The following is a 13,232-nucleotide window of genomic DNA, read 5'->3' as shown; positions in this document are numbered from 1 at the left end:
AATTGTTTAAAAAAAAAAAAAAGTGGTTGGAATCTGAGTATATTTAAAAATGCAGGAAAGAGGAGTCAAGGATAACTCCAGAGCTTTTGACTCGAGCATCTGGGAAGCAAATGAGGGAAGAAGATCGGGGTGTAATTTTGTGTATATATTATATTCAGGATACCGATGAAATGCTGATCTGATATTTCCCAGACAAAACTCCCAGGACAAATAATTTCTTGGACCACGTGACAAGAAGAGTGCTATGAAAATATAACCTTAGCTCCCAACCTCTTTCCCAAAAGCATAATAAAGGCTTGACATTACTTATGAGCCAATCCTAAATCAAGCTTCACTACAGACATATGTGTTCAATTTACACTTTCTCTCTAGCACACTTCTCACAAAAGTGACTTTTATCATTCACCCCGACCTTTTCTCTCTTCCCTTTTCCCATGATGATACATGCCACCTTGATGGAGAAGTTTAAGATCATCCAGAATTTTTTAGTTCGTCAGCTCACATTCCCACATCATCCTTTTCTCACTTTCTCCAATCTCACAAGATGAGTTTTCTCTTTTGCTCTAAGCAATGTGCTTCACCTGCCCCCCCCCCCCCCCCCCCCCGCCTTTAATCTTGTCTTTGTCCTCTATCAGACTATAAGTCTTTTTTTGCCCTGGGAATTTTAGTGGTTCCTTAAAAATATTTATTGAGAGGGAGGAGGGGGAAGAGGACGAGGGGGAGGAGGGCGGTCGTCAGGGGTTAGGTGTCCGTCGGTTCAGGGCGGGTGAAGACTCAAGGCCCATCCCATCTCTCGCCGCCGGCGCAGAGCTAGCTCAGTGGCTTAGCGGAGGAGGAGGCGGTGGCGAGGTGGGGGGACTCTTATTTTGTTAGGGGGACCGGGCCGAGGCCCGACCGGCCTGGCAGGGCTTGCCCGGGGCCGGGGGTCATGTCTCATGCTGCCGAGCCAGCTCGGGGAGGCATAGAGGCCAACAAGGAGGGCCCTCGAGCCGTGTTCGTGCTGTTGGAGGAGCGCAGGCCTGCTGATTGGGCCCAGCTGCTCAGCCTGAACTCTTTGCTTCCGGAATCCGGGATTGTTGCTGACGTTGAATTAGAAAAGATCCTTGATCCTGACAGCTTCTACAAGCTCAAAAGCCAACCCCTACCCCTACGCTCCAGGCCACACCAACCACTCCAGCTACATTCACTACATCGTCTTCTGCAGGGGGCTCCAGGACCCCTGCCATGATGTCATCTTCTTCATACCGGGCCTTGCTGCAGGAGAGGCCTGAGCGTGGCGAACAGAGTGCAGCTGCTTCCTTCCCCAGTCCTGCACCTGCCTCTCCTGCCATCTCTGTGGTTGGTGTCTCTGCTGGGGGCCACACGTTAGGCCGTCCACTCCCTGCTCAGGTGCCCAGGGAGGTGCTCAAGGTACAGATCTCCCTGGAGAACCCAACGCGCTACCACCTGCAGCAGGCACGTCGGCAGCAGGTGAAACAGTACCTGTCCTCTACACTTGGGCCCAAGCTGGCTTCCCAGGCTCTCACCCCACCACCAGGGCCCACCAGTGCCCAGCCGCTGCCTGCCCCTGAGGCTGCTCATGCCACTGGTCCCACAGGCCGCACTCCCAACAGCCCCACGGCACTGCTCACCACCGGGTCCAGCTCAGAGAAGATTGATGATGACATTGATGAGATCATCAGCCAGGAGTCCAGTTCCAGTGATGAGATGCTCAGCTACTTGCCCGTAGGCACCGCAGGGCAGCAGCTCCCCAGCTCGCTGCCTGCCTCAAGGAATCTGCTTGACTTGTACAGTAATCAGGGTGTGGCCACGCCAGCCATCACTGTCAGCAACTCCTGTCCAGCTGAGCTGCCTAACATCAAACGGGAGATCTCTGGAACCCAGGCAAAGGCCCTGTTGAAGGAACGCCAGAAGAAAGACAATCACAACCTGATTGAGCGACGCAGGCGATTCAACATTGACTATAGGATCAAGGAGTTGGGCACCCTCATTCCCAAGTCCAATGACCCAGAGATGTGCTGGAACAAGGGCACCATCCTGGAGGCCTCTGTGGATTATATCCGCAAGTTGCAGAAGGAGCAACAGCGCTCCAAAGATCTGGAAAGTCAACTTCGGTCCCTGGAGCAAGCCAATGGCATCCTGCAGCTTCGAATTCAGGAGCTAGAACTGCAGGCCCAGATCCATGGTTTGCCAGTGCCTCCCACCCCAGGGCTGCTCTCCCTAACCACAACTTCAGCCTCTGACAGCCTCAAGACAGAGCAGCTGGACATTGAGGAGGAGGGCAGGTCAGGCACAGCAGCAGGGGGACCTGCCCAGAATGCTCCCCGTCAGCAGCCCCCAGCACCACCTTCAGATGCTCTTCTGGACCTGCATTTTCCCAGTGACCACCTGGGGGACCTGGGAGACCCCTTCCACCTGAAGCTGGAGGACATTCTGATGGAGGAGGAGGAGGAGGAGGAGGTGGTGGGAGGACTGTGTGGGGGGGTGCCCTGTCCCCACTGCGGGCTGCCTCTGACCCCCTGCTTTCTTCAGTATCCCCGGCTGTCTCAAAGGCCAGCAGCCAGGGCAGCAGCTCCAGCATGGAGGAAGAGTGCTGATCGGCCTCACCCCTCCCCTGGGACCTTCCCCACCCAGGAAAGGAGGAGGAGTCAGGATGAGGCCCTGCCTTTCCCCACCCTCCCATGAGACTGTCCTGCCCAGGAATTTGGGGGGAAGTAGAGATGTGATCAGGCTCCACCCCTGTAATAGTCAAGGAGGAGGAGTATGGTGAGGGTCTGCCCCTTCCCCCAAAGGCATAGCCCAGTGCAGGTATTTCAGGGGGAGAAGGCTGTGAGATCAGGGTCTGTCTTCCGGGGATCACAGCCTTGTCGCTGCTCTATGGGCCCTACCCTTGACCAGGAGACCAAAGGAGGCAGGATGAGGTCCCACCTCTGCTCCCTAAAGACTGTTCTAACCAGGTCTCCTGGGAATAGGGGATGTCAGGATGCTGCTCCATCCCTTCCCTGGGATCTGCCAGTCTAGCCCATCTTGGCACTGAAAGAGGAGGTCCCACCCCTGGGGGGTTTAAGCCCATCTCTTTCCCCATGAACCCTGCCCTGTCCAAACAAGGAATAAAAGTGAGGACATGACCCAGCCCCTTCCCATGGGAACTTGAGTCCTGACCTTCTGGGAATGGAGGCCAGGCCCCATTCTATCCCTTCCCTATAGGAAGAGTCCAGCACAGGTGTCTCAGGTGTGAAGGAGTCAGTAGGAGCAGGCCATCCCAACTGAAGACCACAGCCCTACCCTTGGCCCTTAGCAACATCTCATGCAAGCATTCCACTCAGCAGGGAGTAGCAGTACTTAAGCTTCCCACCTTAACCTGGGACCAACCTGACCCGACCTAGGAGGGCTCTGAGCTAACTCTGCTCTTGGGGAAGAGGACCGATCTTGAAATTCTACAGTTTTATTCTTCCAACCTAGATCTGGAGTGAGAGTTAAGCCTCTACCCTTGGGTAGAGTCCTGTCTTCTTCCTTTAGGGAAAGTATGGGGAGATGATGGGGTTAGTGGGGATCCAGACCAGGTGTCCAGTACCCCAGTACTGTTGTTCAAAATGTAGAACAGGGTGAAGGAAGGGGCCCCTCCAGGGAGATCCCTGCCCAGGAAAAAGACAAAGTCTCCCTTACAAGGCAGAGGCTTGGAGGAAGGGTTGCAAAAGTGTATTGTACCCTCTCTCATTTGTTTAACTGATTTTTTTATTGTCCCCCCTACTCATAAGCTAGGTTATCCCCAACCTTTGGCCCCCACTCAGTTCTTCATTTGGAGGATTCCCCCCATTTCAGAGTTATCAAGAGACACTCCTTACCCATCCCCACCTCTCCTGCTGACTATACCCAAGGTCATCAGCTTTGGATTGCTGGGGCCAGGCCCCAAGGAGGGTGTACTGAGGGGTCTATAGGTTTGTGATTAAAATAATAAATTCGAGGCGTGTTTGATGCACTTTTAACTTTGAAATAATGAGCTAATAAATTAACAAATAAATGAATGATTTTAAATTACTGGTCTTTTTCACCTGTTTGGATTTGGGGCCAAGCAAAACCCTCCCTAGAATCATCTGTCTCTGGTCTAAGAAAAAGAGGACCAGACTGGTTTTTATTAGTAGTTTGTACAATTAGTATTTTGACTATATTATTAGGCACCTACTTTTCAGACAAAAGCTAATTGGAGACAAATAAGATCATCTCTTTGTGACTTCTCCACTTCTACTTCAATTGTCTTTATAGCAAAATAAAAACAGTAATACCATGTTTTATAGCTTTCAAATTCTTTTCACACCTATTAGCTTGTTTCATCATTACAGAGATAAGAATTACAAAAGATAAATTAACCACAGGCTTATTTGGGTTGTTTCAAATACAATGCCTTATACTGGCATGCACAAGGTAAGTCATGTACTTGTCAAGTACTTTTTGCTGATTACTGCATAAATGTATATAACTGGTCAGCAAAGTTTTTTTGTGGTAATGTTAAATTTTGCTTATATTCATCAACTATTTCTTTCTTTCTAGTGTGTAGTTTTTTATTCTATTACAGATTACTCCCAAACTTAGCAACTTAAAACAACAGTAGACATTTATTATTACCCATACTTTCTATAGGACAGGATTCAAAAGTGGTTTAGCTGAATGTTTCTAGCTTGGGGGTCTCTCGTGAATTTGCTATCAATACTTCAGCCAGAATTACTTGACTGGGACAAGAAGATCCATTTCCAAGGAGGCTCACTAATATGCTGTTGTCAGAACGCCACAGTTCCTCACTATGTAGTCTTCTCCAATTCAAGGGTCTTCATGACAAAAGAGCTAGCTTCTCCCAAGGTAAGTGATCAAAGAGATGACAAGGTAGAAAAACTGCAATATGACACAGGAAGTCATATCATTATTTCTACAATGTCCACTTGGTTACACAGGTAATCTCTATTCATTGTGAGAAGGGACCATAGGAAGGTGTGGTAAATACTAGGAGAAAGAACCATTAGTGGCCATTTTGAATATTGGCTACTATAGAGGATAATTACTTTCATGCTTGAAGGATTTTGGTCTTCAAGAGCTCAAAAATTAAAACACAGGCCCCCCCTTCCGTTAAGGGTATTCTAATGAATATCTGATTTGGATTATTCTTGGTATCATATTTGCTTACAGTTCAATTCCATCATTTAGTTTCCTTACCTTGTTTGTTAGCAAGTAGAGCAATGAGAAGACATCATAGTGTAAAAGAGGCTTGAAAAACAGAAAGAAATAAAGCTTTACTAGGGAATATTTTCAGACTGATAGCTTTTATTTCTAGTGTTCAAGAAAAGAATTTATTATTCTTTTTTTTTTGTTTGTTTGTTTGTTTTTGGTACTGGGGATTGAATACAGGGAAAATTTACTAGTACTCTACATCCCCAGTTCTCTTTAGCTTGTTTTTGTTTTGTTTTGTTTTTAATTTTGAGACAGGGTCTGCCCAATCTTCCAAGTTACTGGTGTTACAGGTGAACATCATTACACCCACCAAAAATATGGATTGTAAAAATGAATATTTTTCACAAGGAGGATCTAGTCAACTTCTAAAATACCAGCATTTACTCTGATTTACAATATACTCTATTTCAACAAGATGGGCAGGCATTAGATGCTTCTCTTTACTCAATATCTCTCTAATGTATGAATTCCTCGGAACTCTTCTTTTATGTGCACTTCTTTTAGAGTATTTAAACCTTTAAACCTTGGATCATAATATTATACATGTCTAATTAATTCTAACAACTCCAAGTTCCTTGAAATCAGAGTCTATTTCTATTTCCTCTCTTCCTTGTATTCAAGACTTAATGCAGCTATATTCTCCACTTCCTTACCCATTCCTTATTTCTCCATTTTGCCCTTCCTTCATATAAGCAGATTAATTATGTACTTCGAGGAGCCATGTGGTTGCAAAATCACAAAGTCCTAGGGGTCTCTACTTGATTTTTATATTCCCAAAGCTGAAGCCCTCAATAGTTTTGTGTGGACTTCAGACTTACAGAAAATGCTTCTTAGAAACAGTAAGAAAGTGCACACAGCTCTCTCGCTGTTCCAGAGTCTGAAGGGTCCATACAGACAGAAATCGGGCATATCTCATTGGCAACCAAAAATGATGACTGATTATATTGAAAAGCAGATGGCTCCTTAACCTCTCCACTTGGCAAGCCATCTTATCTAGTTAGGAACTTAGATAAAATCTGAGAAACTGAGATGGAGGCGGATTGTCTGAAACTGTTTCTGCCACCAGATCAGAAAAGGACTTAAAAAGGTGTGAGGATGGCCTTAGGTCTGAGCCTAAGCAACTCCATTTTAAAAACTCCAGTTTGAAACCTGTGTCTCACCAGGCACACCCACAGAGCCCTCCAGTGTGGCCTCAGACAAGTTACTTCCCCTCACCCTGATAAACAGAGAGATGCCCCCTGGAAGTCTGTCCTCACATGATAAGAGGGAAAGGCGAGAAGATCAGGGTGGAGATCACCACACCAGAGGTTTCTGACTCCAGGGTAAATGATGTCACTGAGAAGTCCTGTGATGGCTGATAAAGATTGAAACGAGGGGGGAGTCAAAAGTCCCCAAATTTAGTATATATAATAGAGCTGATGAACAGGGATTCAGCCAGCGGAAACAAGGATGCACTCAAGCTGGAGAGCCTGATGAGGACCTGACATCCCATCACTTGTCATCGTTTCCTGATCCTCTGCGTGATCCTCATCACTCTTCAAACCCTACGGCCTCCTCTGGACCCTGGTGAGAGCCACAACTTCTCCTTAGGACCCTCTCCTTAACCCCTTGTCCACTCCACACCAGGAAAAGCCTGCCTTGGTTCCGGACCTGGTCATCACGATCTAAGTGACTGTACATCTGCTTGCTGGACATAAAGCCTAAGGTTTAAGACCTTTAAACTTAGCATACAGAAGAAATATCTGTCATTAGCCTGTCATGATTAAATGTGTTTATAGTACTTACAATTAATCTAGAATTGTTTGCTGTGAATTGATTAATCTAGAATTGTTTGCAGTGAATTGATTATGTCTATTGCAGTGCCTAACATTAAGGATTGTTGTTTTCTGGATTAAGAACCTATAGAGTGGAATTATATTGAGTAATTTGAGTGAAAAAAGCATCGAAAGGGGCAAAAGCGCATGGACATTCCTTATTTCTCCCCTCAACTGCATATGTTGCAATTTTGCCCCCTGACAACAAAAGGAAAAAGTAATTACTGAAAAGAAGATTATATTTTAAACAAACTCTAGTTTGTGAAATGATTCATATTTGCCACATTCGTTAATTAATAAATTTTTGTTAAATATGTAAAACAGTAGAATAAAAAAAGATGGTTAAAGATCCACTTTTGCTCAGGTGGATGCTGTTTGAGGAAGCAGGTACAGGCAAGGTGAACAGAGAAGGACAAGCATCTGGTACCTAATTAGGGCTAGAGATCATGGGGCCTGGAGATGATGGTAAGCCCTCTCCTTTGGTAAATTGGGATATTTCTCTTGGGATTCCTTCTGTGAGAAATTAGGAAGAGTTTTATTTTCCTGGGTTCCTGTTAGTGAGACAGAGTGCCTCGATAAGAAAACTGACCAGATGTAGTTTCAGGTAATGCGTGGGACAGTGGTTAGCCCTGGACCTGGAATAGCAGGTACCCGGTAATTGGGTTTTACCTCTTTACGGTCCTTCTCTCCGGCCCCGCCCCTCCTGGGCCCGCCTCTTTCAGCCTGTGGGATGGGCTTTCCTTCATTTCCTGCTTCTGAGACCCGGGCGCGCTCTGGTTTCCGGTGTCATGGCGGCCTGAGGTCCCGGGAGCTGGTGAGGCGGCTGCAGGCCCCTCCCTGCGGAGCCGCTGGTCCGGCGGGCGGGGATGTGACCGCGGGTTCTGCTGGCCTGCCTCGGGCGTCCTCTTAGCTCCCGAGTCGGCCCTCAACCCGTAACCATGGCGGGATCCGGCTGTGCGTGGGGCGCCGAACCTCCGCGGTTTCTGGAGGCCTTCGGGCGGCTGTGGCAGGTACAGAGCCGCCTAGGCAGCGGCTCCTCGGCCTCGGTGTATCGGGTGCGCTGCTGCGGCACCCCCGGCTCTCCCCCCGGAGCGCTCAAGCAGTTCTTGCCTCCAGGAACTACCGGGGCTGCGGCCTCAGCAGCGGAGTATGGTTTCCGCAAAGAGAGGGCGGCGCTGGAGCAGTTGCAGGGTCACAGGAACATCGGTAATTGTCACTGTCTCCCTTCTCTCTTTGCTCGGGTCCCAGTCCAAGCATTTACTTCCTCAGCCTGGCTTCCCGTCTTTCGTCCTTTAGGCTGGAGAAGCGGGTCCGGCCTTCTCATTATCTTCTAATGCCGGCCCTTTTCCCATCGTTCTTTCACATTTTTTACTGTCTGCAGTCCAGTGGAGTGGTGGTCTGCTTTGTACAGTGTCACATAGTAGATGCTCAGTAAATCCCTTTGACCTCTGGTCTCATCGAAGATTGCTGCATTCATTGGCATAGAGAAGTATCTTCTTTAGTAAAAGGGAGTATGCCTTTGCCAGATTGTCACGTCTTGTGTGTAAATTTTTGAATCTTTGCATGCCAGTAGAAAATGGGAACTATTCTAGGGTATTGCCATCAATGCCAACAACACATAGAGATCAACATATATAGATAGGGTGGATTTGGAAGAAATGACTCAGTATTACATAGGAGTCTTTATGGAAGTGGGAAATTTAAGAACATCTTTCTTTAGTAAGACTGTTTCATGACTCAGATATTCAGAATGTAAGCTCTATAATGATCACTGATGATTGATCTGTGAAAACAGTCTTCATTGTCCTCACACCAACAGAGAACTTACAATTGAATATAGCTTTGGTTAATAAAGGAAAGCCTTACTAACTGGCAAATACTTAATTTAAATATTTAAAGTTTTAAATTTAAATAATTTAAAGTGACCTGTTTTATAATACCATATTAGGGATGAATTTCCTAATGTTAGTGCTGCATTTTTTTTAAGTTGTTTTTTTTTTTTTAGCTTGCAATTTAATGTATCACAATAACCTTGGTGTTGAAGGAAAATTTTTGCAGGCCTCAAGACTTGTTGAATCTCTGCAAGATTAGGTTTAAATGTCATCTAGAAAGAATTAATCTCTTTCAATATTTAGAGTATAGAGTGCTGTTTTGGGTCAAGAAGCAATCTTCAATTTGTTTTGAAGAGAGTTTCTACAATTGGAACTTTTACTTTCAATAATTTTTGGCACCCTAAGTATGTATTTACCCACCACTGAATATACAGTGAAATCAGCTGTTGAAGATTATTATGTCCAAAGTTCTTATTCATGGGAAAAATAATGGAAACTTGCTTGCTCATCAAAGTTGTCCTCATCTAGATTATCCTAGATTTGTATTGCAAAGTCATCTGCTTTTAGTAATTTACTCTGAGTTTGATTTTTAAATTATTATAATTCATTTCTTTTTCTAGTGACTTTATATGGAGTCTTTACAATCCACTTCTCTCCAAATGTGCCATCGCGCTGTCTGTTGCTTGAACTCCTGGATGTCAGTGTTTCGGAATTACTTTTATATTCCAGTCACCAGGGTTGTTCCATGTGGATGATACAGCATTGTGCCAGAGATGTTCTGGAGGCCCTTGCTTTTCTTCATCATGAGGGTTATGTCCATGCAGACCTCAAGCCACGTAACATATTGTGGAGTGGAGAGAATGAATGTTTTAAACTCATCGACTTTGGACTTAGCTTCAAAGAAGGCAATCAGGTAAGAAATATCTTTTTTTTTTTTCTTACAGTTTAAAAATCTAGTGGTCTAAACCAAATATTTTTAAATAACAAGGGTAGTTTAGTAAGGACTGAAGAGGCATTTCTGTCTAAAATACTGAAATGCCTAGAGTTGAAACAAAGCAAAAAAATTTCAGTGCCATGGGCTGGAGATGTGGCTCAAGTGGTAACGCGCTCACTTGGCATTTGTGGGGCGCTGGGTTCGGTCCTCAGCACCACATAAAAATAAAGATGTTGTGTCCACAGAAAACTAAAAAATAAATATAAAAAAAATTCTCTCTCTCTCTCTCTCTCTCAAAAAAAAAAAAAAGAATTTCAGTGCCACCATGCAAAAAAAAGAACATATGTTTGTGTCCGGTAGGAAGAACTAGTGAGGTACAAGAGACCTTGGGAATTAATATAAAGACTTAACCTACATAGAATACCTATTTTTTTTTTTTAATTTTGTGAGCATTTGGTTAATTGCTGACTTACTATTCCTGGTGTCTTCAGTGTTGGTGCTCTACTTCATGGCAGAATGCATGTGATAGGTTTGGCACAGCCTTCATTCTTAGTTTATCAGCTCTTTGCAGAGTATTCTTATTTATCAGCAGTACTTACTAGGTAAACTATTTAAAGACGACTTCTTTATGAGTAGCAGTGTGGAAAGTGTAGATCTTGCCTGTGAGAACTTCCCTGTTAATGAACCAAAGTATTGTAGTAACCAAAGACTAAAAATTTTGGCATTCAATTTGGCAGTGTTTTACTCCATGTTTAGAGAACTAAATACATTGTAAAGGTAGAGCTTTAATGTTGTAATGATGGTGAGCAGCTTTTTATTAGTTGTAATTTATATTCATTTTCTTTAGGATGTAAAGTATATTCAGACAGACGGGTATCGGGCTCCTGAAGCAGAACTGCAAAATTGCTTGGCCCAGGCTGGCCTGCAGAGTGATACAGAATGTACCTCAGCTGTTGATCTGTGGAGCTTAGGAATTATTTTACTGGAAATGTTCTCAGGAATGAAACTGAAACATACAGTTAGATCTCAGGAATGGAAGGTAAACTGTACTAGTGTTTTGCTTTGGAGTCCTTAATTAATTTAAGTGTATTGAATTTATGATAATTCTAATTGAGGAATCTATTTGCATCTTCTCATCCATACTCTTTTGTCATACTGATAGTACCTTCAATGCCACTTATCACTCCCATGGCTATCCACAGACTAATGAGCATTACATTTTCACTGTTACTAGCTGGATCCTGGCATGTAGTAGTGTTTGATAAAATGTTTGAATTAATGCATTTTCCCAAGGAAGCAAAAGTGATTTTTTTTTTTGTTATATTAGGTTCTGAAGTATTACTAATAGAACCATAAGCTGTAAGTTAAATGAATCTTTACATAATGCTTTAAACTTTGTAGTTTTAAAAAGTATTTTAATGCACAATCTCATTCAATTCTCCCAACAATTCTTTAAGGACAGAGTGAATACTGGTTATTTTTGTTTTGGAAATGAAAACTAGAGGCACAGATAGGAAAGCTTGCTCCAGATTATATAGCTAAGTGTTCTAGACTTGGCTCCCAAATTTTGTTCCTCCTACTCAAAAGTTAGAGTATTTTCCACAGTTCCACATTATGTTGTAATTTATTTATATACCATGGGTGAATATGGTGTAATGACCACTATTTATTTCATTGTTTCTGTGAGAACATGGGTTCTAAGTTCTAAACTTCTGATCTTTGAATGAACTTTTTGTATGTGTATAAGAAGAAATAACTACAGCATGTTTTCAAACATATTTTGGGACTTCAATGTTTTGATGACATTAGTATTCTTTCACTTAGATGTTTGATAAATAATATAATGCTTTCAAATTATTAGCTTTGATATTAAAGGACAGTATTGGATATTAAGTGTTTAAATATTAAGCAACAATTATTTTTTTGAGCATCTAATACATAGTTTATGGCTATTATAATATAGAGAGTTTTATTTTCATTAATTTCCTCCCTCCCAAGGAGTACTTAAGAGCCTAACAGACATACCTCAATGCTTATTTTTGGCCAAAAAATGCTGCCATGGGAGTAAAATCAGTATATATATATATTTTTTTATCCCAAACAGTTCAGGAGACTATTTAGTCCAGAGGTTGAGTATTATTCCTCTAGTGCTAATTCAACTGTAGATCTATTACTTGAATTAGCTTTGACTATCTTTGAACCCTTGGATTGTATCTGCTTGACCCAGAGCTCAACAGAACTGGATTATAGTAAAATTTGTGTGAAATTTGGAGGCATGATATGTACTAATGGAATCCCAAATATAAGCCTATCAAGGTAAAACATCATTATTTTGTTTTACCACTTTTACAGAGACAGAATTGCCAGATGGACTCTGAAGTCAAACTATTGGGGTTCATATCTTGCTTTCACCTCTTACTAAGTTATTTATTTGGATTTGTTAAACCATAGTTAACTTTTTGTAAATTTAGGATAGTAATAACATATCTCCTGTGAGTATCAAGGTTTAAAAAGAAATGCTAACTTAGTTTTTAGCATATTTAATGGCCTATGATAGGCATTCAATAATTTTTGGTGATAATGATGGTATTAGGTCTTTTTACTCATACAGTTTTACATGCTGAGTTAGCAGAGTACTCAAGAAAAAAATTTATATTCCATGAAGATTTAAGGTATGAATAATGTGACAAACAGTAACACTCTCATTTTCTGAGTGATAGTTTTTCTGTCTGAAAATCAGTTGAAGACTCAGTCACTAGACACACTGATTGACCCATTACACACTCATTTTCTCACTTAAAACTACATTTTATTTGGTTCTTCAGTTTTATTCATTCATCTAGAGGTTCATTAGTGCCACATATAGTTAGGTACTGAGAATGGGGGAAAAAAGTTCCTTGTCTCTAGAAAGTTATGATTATATATATAGTCTTCTCCATTAAGATTATAAGCTCTCAGAATGTTTTCTGTTGCATGTTATTCACTAAACAGTGTTATATGCCTAGTAGTCAATGAATACAAACTGAATTTAATAACCTAAGGAAGATGTTTCTTCTTTTTTTTAGGCAAATAGTTCTGCTATTATTGATCATATATTTGCCAGTAAAGCAGTGGTGAATGCCGCAATTCCAGCCTATCACCTAAGAGACCTTATCAAAAGGTACATTGTCTGTGCTGTAAATTTACTTTGTGTACATTTACAATGTGAAGCCTTTTTTTCCTGAATGGATTTATTATTTGTGATTTTCTTGATCTTGTAAAAGTTTTACTCCCTTAGAAATAAGAACTTAAGATATTCTATATAGGCTAGCTTCTTATGAGAACCAAAAGTATTTAAGTACTTTTACAAAATTTGGTTTCAAAGGAATGTTCTTTTGTTCATGGTGGGTCCCCTATGTTAAGTTCTTCCTTAGTTATTTATTCACCAGAAGG

At 42.5% G+C, this 13,232-nt stretch overlaps 1 protein-coding gene and 1 pseudogene across 1 annotated transcript in view; both read left to right on the top strand.

The window, feature by feature from the left end:
* The first annotated feature begins 928 nt into the window (after window positions 1-928).
* Window positions 929-2,597, top strand: LOC113199622 (transcription factor E3 pseudogene; annotated as a pseudogene).
* A 5,184-nt stretch (window positions 2,598-7,781) lies between these two features.
* Uhmk1 (U2AF homology motif kinase 1) overlaps window positions 7,782-13,232 on the top strand; it is a 20,985-nt gene continuing 15,534 nt past the window's right edge. Inside the window, exons 1-4 of the mRNA XM_026412673.2 lie at window positions 7,782-8,240; window positions 9,487-9,779; window positions 10,648-10,839; window positions 12,866-12,960. Coding sequence (XP_026268458.1) covers window positions 7,973-8,240; window positions 9,487-9,779; window positions 10,648-10,839; window positions 12,866-12,960 — 848 coding nt within the window. The 5' untranslated portion in view covers window positions 7,782-7,972. The remainder of the gene's footprint in view (window positions 8,241-9,486; window positions 9,780-10,647; window positions 10,840-12,865; window positions 12,961-13,232) is intronic.

The sequence above is a fragment of the Urocitellus parryii genome, chromosome 11 (genome assembly GCF_045843805.1).
Source record: "Urocitellus parryii isolate mUroPar1 chromosome 11, mUroPar1.hap1, whole genome shotgun sequence".
NCBI lineage: Eukaryota > Metazoa > Chordata > Mammalia > Rodentia > Sciuridae > Urocitellus > Urocitellus parryii.
The sequence above is the reverse complement of the archived record's forward strand: the minus strand, read 5'-3'. Positions and strand labels throughout refer to the sequence as shown.